This window comes from Neolamprologus brichardi, chromosome 20 (assembly GCF_056152115.1).
Source record: "Neolamprologus brichardi isolate AB-2024 chromosome 20, ASM5615211v1, whole genome shotgun sequence".
NCBI classification, from domain to species: domain Eukaryota; kingdom Metazoa; phylum Chordata; class Actinopteri; order Cichliformes; family Cichlidae; genus Neolamprologus; species Neolamprologus brichardi.
The window spans coordinates 28,960,679-28,973,269 of NC_142123.1; the positions used below are offsets into that span (position 1 = coordinate 28,960,679).

The window sequence follows — 12,591 nt, forward strand, 5'->3', positions numbered from 1 at the left end:
CAGTTACTTTCCTGAAGGAACGCTGCTTTACTGCATTACTAAAACCGTGATTTTTTTGCGAGAATGTCTCATGACAGTGACGTAAGCGAGTGCGACGTTCATGACAACAGCTGTGTGCAGATCAACAATGGATAATATATCAAGTGCGGGAGAGAGTATGAGCGTGCAGCGTTTAAAGCGTGGAAGTACTGACCTTACTTTGAGTTTGATTCCATAAAAAGTAACAAAAACATTAGCGTCCGTTGTGCGTGGGAAGAAAACTTCTTTTTACAGCAAAAAACCCTAAACAAGCTCCGAGTGCGCAACAATGTAATGGGAAATTCACAGAGAAACTCACGGATTCTTCAACTGACCGCTGTGGTACACCTGCACCAGGGTAAACCTCTGCCTACCCCGGTCCTGCTTTACAGGTGAAAATAGAGCAACAGGACCGCTAGTTTTTGACTTTATTTATTTTCTGCTGTGTTTTACTTTCATCTATTTGAAAGACTGAGTGTAAACACAAAAAATATTTTATTTTATGTGCTGGAATGTGCAGAAAATAGGTTTAAATGTTAAACTAATTTCTTCAAGTCAGAGAATGGTGCATATAATTTAATTTTTGCTTGATGCATAAAGTTAAAAGATTAAAACTGATAAGTTTAAAAAAAAGAGACTTTTCCATTTGATTACATTTTGTATGATGGATTATGCAGAAAAAGTAGAATTGGGCTGAAAGATCTATTGCTTTATCACTTATTCAGGTTGTAAATCGTGTTTTTAAAAAGTAACTAAGTAACTAAGTAATTGATTACTTTTGAAAATAAGTAATCAGTAAAGTAACGGGATTACTTTTTTGGGGAAGTAATCAGTAATTAGTTACTGATTACTTTTTTCAAGTAACTTGACCAACACTGGCTACAGCCTTATGTCCCTAGCAGGTCTTTGAGGTCATCTGATCAGGGCTTACTTGCTTTAAAAAATACTAAGAGGAGGACTAAGGGTGATAGAGCTTTTGCCACTGTGGCCCCGAGACTGTGGAACTCTCTCCCCCAAACATTAAGAACTGCGGACTCAGTAGCTGTTTTTACAAAACAACTCAAAACTCACCTTTTTAAAACTGCTTTTGGTTAATTTTTCGCCTGTTTTATTTTCTCTTTTTAAATCTTTTTATGACTTGTAATCTTATGTGCAGCACTTTGTGATTCTGTCTTGAAAGGTGCTATATAAATAAAAATGTATTTATTTATTTATTTATGAGCTGGCAGTGAATCAGTGAGCTTGAGAGCTGCTGGATTTTCTTACTTTTGAAGTGTTGGATTAACCGTTTCCCTCTGTTTTCAGTCTTTGTGCTAAAATAAACTAACAAGCCAGTGGTGTTTGCTTCACATTTAGGAGATGGAAATAAAAGTAGTACGAATCTCGTCATCTATATTTTAGCAAAAAAAAGCACATTTTGTTAAACATTTGCTTAAAAGCTGATAGTATTGTTATGTTAACGAATATCATAAAATAACTTGGCCTCCAGTCTTTTGGAAACCGTACTGAGTGAGTAGTGTAAAGGTATTCTTGCCCAAATCAATCCCCTTTATCTGTTTCCAAGCCTCAAAATCGCAACAAAAACAAAGATCAGTTTGACATGCAACGCCTGTTAAGTGGTTTATTTTGCCTGATGTCAGAGAAAAGAGAAAATCAGAGAGTGAAAAGCGGTGTGTGTGTGTGTGTGCTGCAAATCCCCAAACATGAAACAGTTTTTTATTCCAGCCTAACAAAAAGACACACAAGGATTTACTCTGTTGCGGTGGAACAAGATGCAAGTCTTTAACGGTGAAGAAAGGGCCATGTTGGTTTAGCAGATAAGTGATCCGTGTCCCGCTGCCAAACCTAAACAAATTCCATTTCAGACAGCTCACCTTCATGGCTCGTCTTTATCTCCTCTTCCATCTCAGCTGAAGACTCTTGACATTCGGGGAAGGGTTAGGGTAAGTTTGTGAGCTTGCTGTGATTGGAAGTCATTCAGCCTCACATTTTATAGCAAAATAAAAACAAGCAAGTTGTAGCACTACGTATAAAAACGTTTCATCCAGAGGACTTCTTTCTTTCTTATCTCCCCCGTGAGATCTCACTCACCTAAACAGCAGTTTCTTACCAGTTATTTGAGAACATACACCCTGATTGGAAAACACGCAACCCTTTGTTTATATACTATATTCATGCCATCTTACTTATTAAATTTTCCATCATTAGATCTAATGAGCAGTATTAATAAAAAAATACTGGTTTGTCTTTTAGTGAGGGGGAAAGTGTTGGCCACTTTGACATGTTGTTATAAACTACAGTAATTGAGGCTTGCGGTCCACAGAATCGACATTACACATAGACAGGCAGACTCATTTTTCACCAGGGTGCTCATGGAAATTTTCATGTGCTGAAAAGAAAAAAAACCCCAACTACTCTTAACAAAGTTTGTTTACATTCATTCCAGCCTGTTGGGCAAAATAAGAAGTGACGTGGCACACGAGTGAATTATCTGGAATGAAAAAATAAGCACAAGGTAAAGCTTTCGGAGGACGATGGTGACTGATGGGCAGCTGAGAAGCTTTGCAGTTGACTGAGCAAGAGAGACAGAAAGAAAGACATTTCCCTGTTTGACCAAAATGACTATAAAATATATGATTATTATATAAATTGAATAAACTTTTTAAAGGTTTGTCTGACTTGAAATCTTGACGGAGGGCGTGCGTGGATTGCGATCGTGACGTTATGAGTCGACACTCATGTTGCGCTAATAATTTATACAGACGTCTGTTCTGGTGCAGGGTTCTGATCACCAGAGGGTGGATCCACTGGGATCATGGATGGACTTTGTGAAACGACCCGTTGGAAACTTTCCTGGAAAATGTCGCAAACGCAAACGACCACTGGTAAACCCAGAAGATAGACTATTTGTCTCACAGTTATTCAAAAATGTTCACTTTAACCCATTTTATGTACAAAATTTTTATGCTAAGTTGGATACATGATTATTTTTTGTGTCTCTGTCTTCCATTAGCCAGGCCCACCCGGTCCTCCAGGTCCTCCAGGTCCCCAGGGTCCTCCTGGCTCTCCTGGGGCTCAAGTAACTCAGGAAGTTCTCCTGCAGGAGTTCAAAGAAATGATTAAAGGTAGAAGCCTGCTGATTTTTTCCCCCAATTCATTTATTCTCCTTTTTGGGATACAAGGTTGTTCTTTTCTTCATCTTACAGTTATACACCTTTTTTAAAATTTACAATATAATCCTGAGAGAATAGTTTAAAAAATTCTTCTTGAGTCACTGTGTGCTGGGCATGTTTCTGTCAGAGGCTACAGAGAGGCGAACAGCAGCCTTGGACAGACAAATCAGCCCCAGCCAGCTACCTACAACCATCCTCACCCTGGAGGGGATGACCTCGTACCGCAGAATAGAAGAAGCTTTCCACTGCAAGCTCAAGGGACCCGTAGTGGTCGACAAGAAGACTCTGGTGGAGCTCCAGAACTTTCAGACAGTAAGTTTGTTTGAAGCCGAGTAAATGTTTATAAATCGGTCCAGCTTTGTTCCCTGCTTGCGGCTGAAAAACTAAAGTTTTGGCTAACCATCCTCTGCAGGGTTTCACATTTTGTTTCTCTGTCGTAACCCTGAAAGAGTAAGTGTTTTGCTAATCACTGCTTACTTTGCATGTGGGAGAATTATGAGGGGATCATCCCCTCACTGGTAACTGGCACTGGCAAAGCATGCAGTGCCACTCCAAGACTCAGACTGCCTCTTTGGTCAAAAATATCAGCTTTTTCTATTCTACACATCACTCTCTGGGCGGCTTACAAAAGGCACTCTGTCTCAGACTTGGAATAAAGTGTGGAGAGGACAGAAATAGACACTGTTTGAAACAGCATGCTGTAGTGGAAGAACTATGCCCAGTTAGGACTAGCTGACAAGGCTGGAGGAGGGTGCAATGGGCTCTGCACACTATTAAACATGCAAACACAGAGCTATGTTAGTGAAGACGTGTTACTATGGCTTTGGAAAGTTTTAATATTTTTGCAGAGTCAGAACTATAGAGGCACACAATGAGGCAAAGGATAAAAATAAGGTCTGAGTCCAGGGGCCCTATTTATTAGAGATTCATGGTTTAGACTCCATGTGTTAAATGTGATAAACTGTAACTCATGTGCTGCGTGTGCTCAGGGATAACACATTTTGTGTGAATTTTGACACAATGTGTGCTCTTTAAAAAAATTCTAACATTTTTTAATGCAAATATTTGTACACACATAAAACAAAACAAAAAAACTATAGAAGCCACAAACAGCCGCTGATCAAACCTGTTTATGAGCAGCAGCCAATCAGAAGAACTTTGGTTTAAAGGGATGGTGGTCTTAAAGTAGAACTGTCCTGTCTTCTTTTTCTCTCTCCAACTGATTGTGGCACATGGCCGCCCCTCCCTGAGCCTGGTGCTGCTGGATGTTTCTTCCTGTTAAAAGGGAGTTTTTCCTTCCCACTGTCACCAAAGTGCTTGCTCTTAGAAGTTCATATGATGGTTGGGTTTTTCTCTCTATGTATTATTGTAGGGTCTACCGTAAAATATAAAGAACTTTGAGGTGACTGTTGTTGTGATTTGGCGCTATATAAGTAAAACTGAATTGAATTGAAAGTGCTGAAAAAGCTTGTTTCAAACAATGAACTGGGGGGCTGCTGCACTAAGGCCCAGTGTAAGATAAATTATTTTGAACTGGGAATTATGGAGTAATCCAAAAATAAAATATGGAACTGTTGCATTAGAACCCAAATATTAATAATTACTAAACAGTGGTATATAAAGGGCGGGTAAAATAACCAATAGTCACTGCCAGTTAGGCGTGTTTTAAATTCCTGCCAAAAAAGTGGATGAATCAATCCAGCCTATATGGGAAACACAGTTCACAGTCTATCAAGATGGCTGGGAGCAGTCCCCACTCCTACCAGCAATCTCCTATTTATCACTTTGATTTGCTATTCTCCTCCTGCCTGGTCCTCAGCGTCCCCATGCTACATCAGCATTTAGGTTTAGTAGCTGCACGTTCGTGTAATGAGTGAAAAATCCCTGGTTTGATCTGGGGAAGACGCACAAATTCCTTTGGGGTTGCATCAGGAAGAGTAAAGAAAAAAATCGGCCAAATCAAACATGTGTTGCTACCCATCGTGGCGACCCCATATGGATAAGGGAACAGGTGAAAATCGCTTATGCTCCTTCACATCAGTAAACCTCCATGTGAAAAATGGAACAGCCTTGTCTCATTAATGCCATAATCCATGCAACACCTTGTGCATAAATGAGCCATGGAAGCAGTTCTGTTCTGTGCCACAGCGATGAGAACGTGCAGAAAGGGCAGTGACTGTAGGATTGTTTCTGCTAAAGTGCCCTGGAAGCACGCACAGAAGACATACTTAGTGCTCTGTAGCTGGGCCTTTATTTTGTGGTCCTGTGTACTGTTGCCATAAAACATATCCATTATCAATCTTTTTTTTTCCTGTGCTTCCAGCCGCCTGCTAAAGGAGCTTTCCTCAGAGGGTCGGGAATGGACCAGTCGACTGGGAGGTTCACAGCTCCCATCACAGGGATCTACCAGTTCTCTGCTAATGTCCATATTGGTAAATCACAGTAACTTTTCTATAAAGCTTATTACTGTACATATAGCAAAGCCTTAAAGCCCCTGCTCACTAATAGTCCACCCAGATAGGTCTTGGCCCTCTTTTTGGATGATTAGACCTCCACTAAGGAGTGAGGGGATGCTTCCATTCTCCTCTTCATGCTTTTGTTGGCTTTGTTAAAACAGTTAAACTTATCACAGTTTTGTGATAAGAAAAGAAGCCTTGATTCTAATCAAGTTCATACACACACACACACATATATATATATATATATATATATATATATATACACACACACACACACACACACATACATATATATATATACACACACACATACATACATATATATACACACACACATACATACATATATATACACACATACATACATACATACATATATATATATATATATATATATATATATATATATATATATATATACACATACATATATATATATATATATACATACATATATATATATATATATATATACATAATTTTATACATTAAAGGTAAAGGTGTAAAAATTTGACTCCCTATCAGTTTGGAAACACTGGGGATTACAGGGTTTAAAATCACAGGTCATTGAAACCTCGCTGAAGCAGAGACTCTCTGAGCAGCTTAGCAGAGAAGCAACTGTTTACAGAACACCCAAACAAGCTCTGTTTGTTTGACGAACCACTTCTCGTGCCATAAAAAGCTGCGATATGATTTTATGTCCAGTGCAAATAAAAAGTAGCGTCTCATTCGTTTGACCACTTCATTGTCATCTTATCATCTTCTGATCCTTGAATGTTTGAAATCTGGCCCATTGTCAGACATGAAAAAAATGATCCTTAGCTTTGTATTATAGATGGGTTTTTAAGAATTGGTGTTAGCTTGTAATAAATGCGTCACCACTTCACCATTAATCCACCGTTTGTTTAATGTCTAAATTAGGAGTAGTGGGAAATGTTTGAGCTACAGTAAATAGTGTGGCTGAAACGGTAACACTAGACTAAACTGATGTATCATTGCAACTATAAATCCCTAAAAAGTTAATTTATAAAAGTTGATTTGAACCCTTATGTGTGGAAATCCAGTCATTTAATTGCCTGTTTATAATTAAGAAAGTGATTACAGGATATATATATACACATACTGTGAGGCCCATTTTCTTAACCATTTATCCAACTTAGGGTTGCAGAGCACGGGAGCCTTTCCCAGCTGTCATAGGTTGAAAGGCGGGGTGCATGTCAGTCTATCACTAACACTGAAGGCTATCGAAATTCAGTTTAAGATTTATACCTTTAAGACTCCTACATATAAAGGATAACTTAAATCTTGGTAATCCTTTATGCAATGATCATTTTTTAAATTGAAATGACATATTACATCTGTTGAAAGAAAAAAAATGGGGGTAAAACGTCAAAGAAAAAGATTAAAGTAACACGTTCAGAAGCAAAAATCACATCCCCACAAATTTACAATTTTTTTCTTGTAAAGTTTCCTTTTTTTCATAACCTTTGCGCTTCAATCTTGAAATGTTAAGAGTTTTTTCTTGTTTCTAGTGTAGTTTTAACCTTATTGACCTATGCTGTTTTGTCTTTGTCTTGTATTTAGCCTGTTCTAACCTTATAGACTCTTTTTGATGTTTTAGCTACTTTCGTAACTCTTGCTGTCCTATCTTATTTTACAGATCACAATGAGGTGAAGAGGAGCAAGAGCCAGCTTAAGGCCAGGGACAATATTCGGGTGTTGATCTGCATCGAATCCCTCTGCCACAGATACACGTATGTATCCTGTAAGGTTGTTAAATATCCTGAAGCTCAGTCTCCTACAGACTCACCCCTAAATCCCCTCAATTATGCACCTAATCTTTGTAACAACGTAGTTTTGGCACGTTAGTGAATAATATCGCCACCAATCACAAATAAAATCAATCTTGAGTAGGTTTCAGTATTACTACAGTCATCCTTTGCATTCTTGAGATTCTTGTTTTGTCAATTTACGTTTGGCTTTTCTCCTCTCACAGTCATATTTTAGTGGTGTTTAATGCTTCCTTAACTTTCACCAGAAATTACGAGCTGTTAAAGGGGTTGTCTGTTACACTTTGTGTGGAACCAGTTTGGCATTTCCTGTATAAAAACAGAGCAGGTCTCTAAAAGGAAATGTCCTCTCATTTAGAGGCCTTGTCCTTGTCGCCTAACTAATCTTTATAGACTCACCTTTGACACTGCAGGCAGCCTGTTACATGCAACAGCACAGCAGAGAACTGCTCTAGTTTGGGATGTGGGAGGCAAATAATGAAGCATCAGATAGGGTGGGCCTGAAGGGCATTTATTTTATTTTATGTTTTTACAAAACCATACCAAATCCAAGTTCTTTCCAGTATTTCAAAATTTCTATTTACATAAAGTCAGTGAAAGCTGTTGAAATGAATTGTTCCCTGAAGTCTCCCCTGGACTGTGCAGAGCTCCACAGCCTCCCTTTCAGTGTGGTACAATGAGGGGAATGCATAAATAATATTATTATGATGGGTTACTTAACCCAAAAGAGTGCTTGGCTTTTGCTTTTTTGAGCCAAAGCCCCAGCCAGTCTCGCCCTCCCACTCATGAAAATGCAGAGAATGTGAAATGAGGCTCATTGTGATGGCAGTTGGAGGGAAGGCCAACATGATTGATTTGCCATAAAAATGTATCATTTTCCACTAAACAGGAGCCAGTGCTCTCACTGTGTGGTTAAAGGCTGCAGCTATGTTACAGCCATCTGTGCAGCCTCTGAGAGTGCTCAGTTGCTCAAGGAAAAGTTTGACCTTTGGGTCAAACTCGTCTTTATGCTCTTTTCTTTCTGAGAGTCAAACAAGAAGATTGAGATTATTCAAACAACTGTATTATGGATTCTGAAGCTGCCACAAGAAGCTAGCTAAGACTTGAATAATACAGGCCTAAAGGCTGGACTGCAGCCATATGGCATGCGCAATTCACGAATGAAAAATACATATTTCCCAACCAGTTGGCGAGAAGATGCTGGAGGTTGGTGGCAACCCCTGGGGAAAAATGGCCACAAAGAGGTATATGGTGTGGCACCAAAAACCTGTTTGCGGTTGCTTTGTTTCCTAGCAGGTTGCTATGGTCACCAGTGTTTTGCATGAAGATGTCGACTTATCTGCAAATAATTGCCATTTACTCGACAAGAGGTCGTGAAACTATGAAGAGTGCCTGCAGTCCAGAAACAAGGACTGTTCCCCTTCAAAGTAAAAGTTTCACTCTTTGCAATATTGGCACAACTTTTACTTTGATGGTGAAGTTCTCAGTTTGCGTCAGCTACTGGTTTGCCATGGAACGTGTGGCACATGGCAGCATTTTGAATACTATTAAAGAGTCTTATGTGATCAGTGGAATCAAATGGCTCAAAAATACAGAATTTGTATGGAGAATACATTTTGATTGTTTTCCAAGGTTTTTTGTTTTTTTTTTAGTTTGGAGCAGTTGATTTTCCTGACATTTTACCAATAAACCCCGAAAGCCAATGTGTAATAGGCATAAACAATCAACACATAGTTTCCCTGTTTACCCTTAAACTATGTCAAAGGAATAATTCCTCTCATCTAAAACTTGGCAGTAAAGTGAGCATGCATATTTGGCCAATGACTAACTATCCCTTTAATATAAGGCCTTTTACACTTGGATGAAGTTTATGGGGTTTTAAAGAATGCAGCTTTGACATGTTTGAAAATTACTCAGAAATGTTATTTTTTAATCTGATTGCAGTTCACTGGAGATGATCGTTGGCTTGGAAAGTAACAGCAAGATATTCACTGTCAGCGTGCAGGGACTGCTGGAGCTGCAGGTGAGCTCAGGGACACACAAGAGTAAGACATAAAGTACTCTTCTACACTCTTTCTACATTTATTTTTATTTGTTTCTGCTCTGCAGGCTGGGCAGTACACCTCCATATTTGTGGATAACGCAGCTGGCGCTTCCATTACAATACAGAACGGTTCAGATTTCATGGGCATGCTGCTTGGTGTATAGCCTCAAACACGAGCAGGGCATCCTCCAAGCTGTCCACTGCTGCCTTTTATTTTTTTATTTTCTTTCAATGGACTGCTTATGAGCACCGCCACACAGGACCAAACCACAGGGGAGGCTTGAAGGAAGGATGTAAGGCTGACATTGACTTGACTGCTTGTCAGATGAAAGTCAGTGAAAGGACAGTGTGAAGCACTCATGGACTGAGTTTGTTTCTCACAGCGCACTTCCACCTCCCCCCCAGGAACTTGGACGCATGTTGCTTCACAGATAGAATAACCTGAAAATAAAATGGAGAATATGTTTGTTACAGTATATTTTTCACGGTTGTTGAAGACCTTTGCAGTAAACCAAGATTTTTTTTCATGTTCTCTGTAGTGGTTGAAAGAGCTAGGGAACACAAAATAGTAAATTTGTGCATGAATGTCAATTAATGTATATTGACATTCATGTTTTTGTCTTTTCTATCTATTGTCTAAACACTCATGAACTATAATTTTGTTGGATTAAAATCCAGTTTTATTATATTATATGGTACATAGACTCCTTGAGTACACTGGACAGTTAAAATATGCTCAGTAGACAGGCCTCATGTGGTATTGTATCATAACTGTTGCTGCATTTTTAGCCATTTTATAGTATAGAGTCCCACAGACCCACAATCCCACAAATTTTGCTGATCCTCTGACTTTTCCTCTACAGCCAATACGTGATGCTGACATTTATAATTTTTGAGTTAAATATTTGAACAACATTGCCATGAAATTAACTGTTTGCTCCAGAATAAAATGTAAGCTAATTTCATCTGTGATTCCTGATCTTTTCAGATGGTAATTTGACTTGTCCCACAGTTTTGTTTATGACATCATTTAGTGCCAGTTAACAAATGCTAACATCCCTGTAACATCACCAATTTAATACCATAGACTGTATATAAAAAATGGATGTTCAATGGATGTTGAAAGTACTACAACGTACCTTAAACTGCATTCTATCGATGGCCAGCAGGGGGGCAACTAAATTCTTTTGCCAAAGAAGTATGTCTGAGAATGGTCTTCCACTCTCTTATTCTATGACTTCTGTAAGCAGTTTCCAGATATTTGTTCTCAATTGCTAAATTCAGGTGATATATATAAATAAACTGTTAAGTCTTTTTTTTTTTTTGAAAAAGTAAGGAGGATTATGCAGCGTATTCTTATTTGCTGAAACGGGAATTCATACTACCAATTCATAGTTCATGTCCATTTGTGCAGGTATATTGCTACACTCAGTGAAGGATTTTGTTTATGCTTGACTGGAGTCCTTGAGAAAAGCCATCAGCATGTAACAGATAAGCAGAATGCTGATTGGCTGAAAAATGGAAAGGGAGTGAAGAAAGAGTAGGATTAGCAACCCCCCCCCCCCACTAAAGATCAAACAGTGGCTGCAGTGGAAACTTTTTATTGTTTGTAACATTTGTAACAGTTTCACTTCAACACTTTGTATGTTGTAACTTTGGTCTTCTCTGTGGTTGGCGGAAGGTCCAACAACAGCACAAGCTGCCCTCTGGTGACAGCAAATAGCTAAAACACGCAGACAATGGTCTGCAACGCTCTGTGTGGTGACCAGTACACAACAATGCCAGTTGCTTAAGAACAACAGATTCATGTGCAGCATAGTCAGTTTCTATTGGTGATGGTAAAAACTTGACTGTCAAAATGGGTCTTTCGTAACCAGTGCCTGACTACATCCATGTTTCATATACAGTCTGTGGTTGACACCTAGCCTTTTAGACTAGAGAAAGAAGAGTTTTGCAAATACTGCTGAGCATTTTTATCTTCATCTCATCTGAGAGGGAAGAAGTTAAAAGTTTATGATCTCATCCACCTTGTGTGGATACTCCTTTTCCACCACCTGGATATGTGTCCATATTGTTTGCGACAAATGCCAATAAAATAATTAGTTTTTAATGTCATGTCACGAACACCTTAGTAACACCATTGTCAGTCAAAGGCTCACTCTTTTTGCCATTTTTATCTCACTCTCAAGCAACCATTCTTCTGCTTCATGTTTACACCTGGAATGGTCAATGCAATACATTTATAGGTCAGCTAGTGTATAAGGAAATTAATATACTCCAGTTTCCCTGTAAAATATTGTGTTTTTACAGCTTTTTAAAGATTACGTAGAACAATGTTTGGATGAACTAAGATTTTTTATACAGTCTCCTATGTTTTATCTTTTACAAACCTTAAATATTTTTATTGTATTTTATGATTTTCTTGACAAATACATGTTTGTAATTTATCATAACTGATATATTAGTAAGTTTGGGAAGCATTGAAATTTGATATTTATGTTTGAGATCCACAGTTAATGCCATAATCTATACAGGAAACCACAGAATTAAAAAGATAACTTTACTATTTTTTAATTAAAATATTCTGTAAATTGAAATAAACCTCTTTAAAATGTTGCCACGTGGTGTCTGCACATAATTTAAACATCTCCTTACACGATTATAGTCATTGATTGCTTAAGATGTGAGGAAAATTATCAATATCTTCATTTCAAAAATTCATTATCAGAATTTGTATTTTATTTCTCTGCAATACAACAAAGCTTTTCATGCCTCTGTGCCTTTATTTGAATTGTAAAATACTCGAAATATTTCAAATACCTCTGCAAGCAATATGGCAGTCTGCCAAGTAAACGGCTGCATTTACCTACCTGCTAAAACTGCCGAAGACACTACACAACATTCAGGTTAATGCCCCCCTGAGAGCTAAATATAATAGCTGTTTTGTCCAGGCTACTTTTCACGTGTTTTGTTTTCCTCGAATGTCCAGTTTAATTGAAACTAGATAGCTGCTGTCCCTCATAACATCCTGATAAATCAGGTCTTTATTGCTACTCTTGCTGTGCTTATTAAAAAGCTTTGATACGAGCATATTGTTTCTTGGGTGG

At 38.3% G+C, this 12,591-nt stretch overlaps 1 protein-coding gene across 2 annotated transcripts in view; it reads left to right on the forward strand.

The window, feature by feature from the left end:
• The window catches only part of c1qtnf12 (C1q and TNF related 12), a 24,955-nt gene extending 12,875 nt beyond the window's left edge, over positions 1–12,080 (forward strand). For both annotated transcript variants that reach the window (XM_087833495.1, XM_006794031.2), the window contains 7 exons: positions 2,799–2,903; positions 3,032–3,143; positions 3,319–3,503; positions 5,515–5,623; positions 7,311–7,404; positions 9,385–9,463; positions 9,550–12,080. In XM_087833495.1, the coding sequence (XP_087689621.1) occupies positions 2,799–2,903; positions 3,032–3,143; positions 3,319–3,503; positions 5,515–5,623; positions 7,311–7,404; positions 9,385–9,463; positions 9,550–9,648 (783 nt within the window). In that variant the 3' untranslated portion in view covers positions 9,649–12,080. The remainder of the gene's footprint in view (positions 1–2,798; positions 2,904–3,031; positions 3,144–3,318; positions 3,504–5,514; positions 5,624–7,310; positions 7,405–9,384; positions 9,464–9,549) is intronic.
• The last annotated feature ends 511 nt before the right edge of the window (positions 12,081–12,591 follow it).